The 4,368-nt window shown below is 28.3% G+C and overlaps 1 protein-coding gene across 6 annotated transcripts in view; it reads right to left on the reverse strand.

The window, feature by feature from the left end:
• Window positions 1-4,368, reverse strand: part of sei (potassium voltage-gated channel seizure) — a 131,151-nt gene that overhangs the window by 66,238 nt on the left and 60,545 nt on the right. For 4 of the 6 annotated variants that reach the window (XM_088194000.1, XM_088193998.1, XM_088193999.1 and 1 more), the window contains exon 1: window positions 3,832-4,209. The exons of the other annotated variants lie outside the window; for them this stretch is intronic. In XM_088194000.1, coding sequence (XP_088050126.1) covers window positions 3,832-4,059 — 228 coding nt within the window. In that variant the 5' untranslated portion in view covers window positions 4,060-4,209. Of the gene's footprint in view, window positions 1-3,831; window positions 4,210-4,368 lie in introns of those variants that run through there. 6 annotated transcript variants of the gene reach the window in all.

Genomic DNA, 4,368 nt, shown 5'->3' on the forward strand with positions numbered 1-4,368 from the left:
ATTGTATCATATTATATTATACAATGGTTTACCTTCATCTTAAATTAATTTTATAATACATATAAGATCGAATGCATAATTTATATATGGGTGAAATCAATACTTTCTTAGCTCACCAAGAAACCGCAATGAATATGTTTCATAGAAGTTAATGACAGGAAACTACTACATCCAGACATTTATATGTATGAATGCAAAGGTATAGACCCAAAGGTTAAAGTTGTCCCTTGCTTATACGAGTTTACCAACCGAATCCTTCAAGTCATTCAAGACATCTTAATACAATGAAAATCCATACCGAGCTAATCTATTTATCTCTTTGTCTTGATCAAATTCAAGAAATTATCATTTAACCTTTAGCTGAAATGCTTTGATGATATATATTTTTTTAAATTTATTTAAATGTTTCTGTATGTTAAACATGAAACAATGTGTAATAATCACATGGCATACCCTAGAATGACCTCGTATTTAATTATTCATTCGGGTCATATATTTTCGAGTCCATTTTCACGCGGAAACTCGTCACGAAAATGGTATATGGGGTTTAATGGTATGTCATTAAAATGTTATATTTTTCATTCATGAAACAAATAAAGGAATAAACATACATATGTGAGTGTTACGTATAATGACTATTTAATTATGTGGTTATAAAGTGGTACGGAAATTAACTTTAACGGAGTTTAAAATGGTACATTATAAAACTAATAGCTTTAATAATACGAGTAGAAATTATTAATTAAATAAGAAAATTATGCTTTAATTTCTCATAAGCCGGAAAATACATTTCTAATACATATCCTTTACTTTTACTTTTACTTTAAAATAGTTTAGTACAGAATTTTCATCCTTGACCTATAACTAGTCACTAATATTTTTATTATAATATGATTATATTTATTTTCAGACAAGCATATGTTTTTTAATATGCATAAAAAAATATGTTAGTGAAATTGATATTGAATTAACGTACATATAAATATATATTTTATGTTTTGTCATGTAGACATTTTTTTATAGAATAAGATAATATGGTCTTTATAGTTACTGTTACATATTACATAAGTAAATGCTTTGAAGAGATAGCAAATATTATACGTAATACATAAATAGTAGTAGTATAAAATTATATATATATATATATATATATATATATATATATATATATATATATATATATATATATATATATATATATATATATATATATATATATATATATATATATATATATATATATATATATATATATATATATATATAAGTGATCCTCAATCAGAGTTCCACAAGAATTTTCAAAAGTTAATGAAGCAAAGGTACAATAACACCATGTAAAATCACACACTAATTTGAGTTATATTATTAGCTGTCAGTATTTTTTGATCAAAGATATTAGTGTATTAAATGTTATAAATAGTAAATTATGCCAATTAGAGTTTATACAAAAACAGACTTTTATAAACAGTTTTCGATTTTTACAAAAACATATGTGTATATATTTATGTCAGCTGTCTTTTCAAATTAAACACATTATTTCGTTACAGTTAGTTTTCTTTTGGCACGTCTCGTTTTTCTAAACAACGATTACAATACAAAAAAACTCCTCTTGAATGAAAAAAGTATCATGCAGGAATAATGAAGATTTATGTATTTAAAAAATGTGTAAAGTGAACTTTTTAATTTAAATATCGTCTATACTTTTTTTGCCCTTTTTTAAACAGAGTTACGTCATTTTTTAACAGGGCAATAAATTAAGCTTGCTAACGAAGTAAATCAAAACATTTAAAAGCTGAACTTTTCAGAGAAGTTTCATTGTGTAAGAGTAAATTCGGTTAAATCTACGTAGCATGTATACATATAACATGTGCAACATACATACGTATATATTATATAAATCAGGCATGTCCAAAAAGTCGATCGCGATACAATGTATCGCCGGAAAAGCTGATAACAACTATATATATATATACATATATAGTGATATATAGATGCCGCTATTATGTAATGGAGTTGAAATGGGTCTTAAAGGTCTTAGAAAGCTTCGTTAGCGTGTCGAGTTGTATTATTGTCGGCTGTGATTTCGGAGGAGAAGCTAGGATTTGTCGAGAAGTGCCACTCTGACTCGGTGCAATTCCCAAGACAGCTCTTGGGAATTGCTGATAAGGATATTTACGAGGCAGCTGCATCTCTTCTTAGACACACACGAAATAGGTTCATGCCTTCAGTGGTTAGTAACCAAAGTATAGAATAACAATAATAATTTGCGCAGAGTAGAATGTATTTTCTAGCGCATATGGGTAGTTTTTTTAAGTAAATTAATGGGAGAATAACTTTTCGGAACGGATGTGGAATATTTTTAATTATCACCGCAATTATTTAGACACGCTTTTCCATTCTTGTGTAGCCTTACTGTCTAGACGTTGATTTATCTTTTTGTGTGTTCGAAATGATAATTAGAATGCCCTACAGATTAAAATAAAATCTGCAGGAGGTTGAAACTTACAACCATAGATCAATGGAAATTAACTTATTTTTTGCCATTGTTAAAGACGTCATTATTTAAGTTGCCGGTACACTACACAAAATCAAAATACATAGAGAGATTTTAGATAAATAAATATCTTGAAATACAGTTATGAAACGTATAGAAAAAAATAGTAAAAAAATAAATGAACACCTCATAAATATATAAAGTTACTGTAATAATTAAAAATACAATATTGCATTTTTTTATACATACAAATCAACTTTCATAAATTTGGGTAAATTTCTAATAATATAGAAAACATCGAGTGATGAGAAACAAAATATAGATATATATTTCTTAAAAATATATTAAATATATACATATAGTAAAAATTTTATCCCCACTGCAATAATATATAATATATGAGAAATATAAAAATAAACAACCAACTCCTATATTGACGAATTTCTAACTAATATTGCAATTTTATTCAGCGTTTATAATTATTTTCATTGGTTTCGTATAAAGAGTATATTGAAATAGAGAAAGACAGCATTTGGTATCAAAAACGACAAACTCCTTACCAGCTAAAATAAAAAATAGTAAATTTATATTTAACCAGAGAATGAATGCAATAACGAGACTTTATAAAGTTTATAGCTCGAGCTGAATTGACGCAATTATGCTCGTTAATTTTATACAAAATAATATAATAACGAAAATATAAATTTAATATTTGTGTTCCATTATATTCCACTATCTATCAAAATGTATATATGAGTGAAAAAACTTTCATTTGTATGCTATAAAAAAAATATTAAACTGGAGTTTACTGTTGTTGATTATTTATCCCTCATATGAAAATACATTATAAAAACTATCATAACCCTAAAATCATATGCAATAAAATATGATATACAATAAGAACAATGATCAAACGGTAAGAAATACTTTATGTGATAAGCCCAAAATTGAGATTTAAATTGGTTTAAAATTTACTACGCGTTTAGTAATATAAATATAATTTTTAAGTCAAGTTGTTAAGGCAGAAGTTTAATAAAAAAATTAATCTTAATAAACAAAGTATTATTTTATAATTTTACATAGTTCTCAGAGGTATCATAAAATGTTTCAAATTTATTATTAAGCAAAAAGGGTTATTGTTCCTATATTGCCTTAAATACCTATTTTTAAATGCTGATATACATTGTAATGGTGTTGCTATTGTTATTACTCTCTATAAGTTACATTCTTTATTACTCTCTGTATGTTAAATATTAATTTTCATTAAACCTTGTTACGTATTACAACACAGTTACACACTCACACACAACACTAAACAATATAATATGAAAGTTTACCTCCTTTCCAATGGCAGCTGCCGGAGCCACAGGCGAGAGCAATCCGTTGAGGGGTAGTTGCGCCCCCAAGCCGTTGCAGGGCTCTAGTCTCACCAGCGACTTGGTGGAACCCCTAACCCTGACGCTGGACCATCGAGCTTGGGCGGCGGTGGGAGTCTGCCCTGCCGGGGGCGCAGCCCCGCCAGCCCCCGCCGCCAGGAGCGGAATATCTCCACCTCTTTCTCCCATTTCCTCGACTTTATCTCAACCCTCTGAGCTCATAACCTCTCTTCCTTATCCGGCTCGACGAATTTGCATAATGCGAGTCCTTTAAATACTACTTTAATCATATATAGTAATCAAAAACTTCAAAAATCACAGCAAAAGGCATATACAAATATTCACTTCGATGTCGAACGAGCCGAACAAGTACGTGCAATTTAATGACTAAGTCTTACTTTTTTATATATATTTATATAATATATAAAAGCGTGCGCTCAATATTCAAAGCTCCTAATTTTGATATACATTGATTTAATTTAAATTATCTTCCCCTTC

This window comes from Plectrocnemia conspersa, unplaced genomic scaffold (genome assembly GCF_051122295.1).
Source record: "Plectrocnemia conspersa isolate PC_06_02 unplaced genomic scaffold, ASM5112229v1 ptg000010l, whole genome shotgun sequence".
NCBI classification, from domain to species: Eukaryota; Metazoa; Arthropoda; class Insecta; order Trichoptera; family Polycentropodidae; genus Plectrocnemia; species Plectrocnemia conspersa.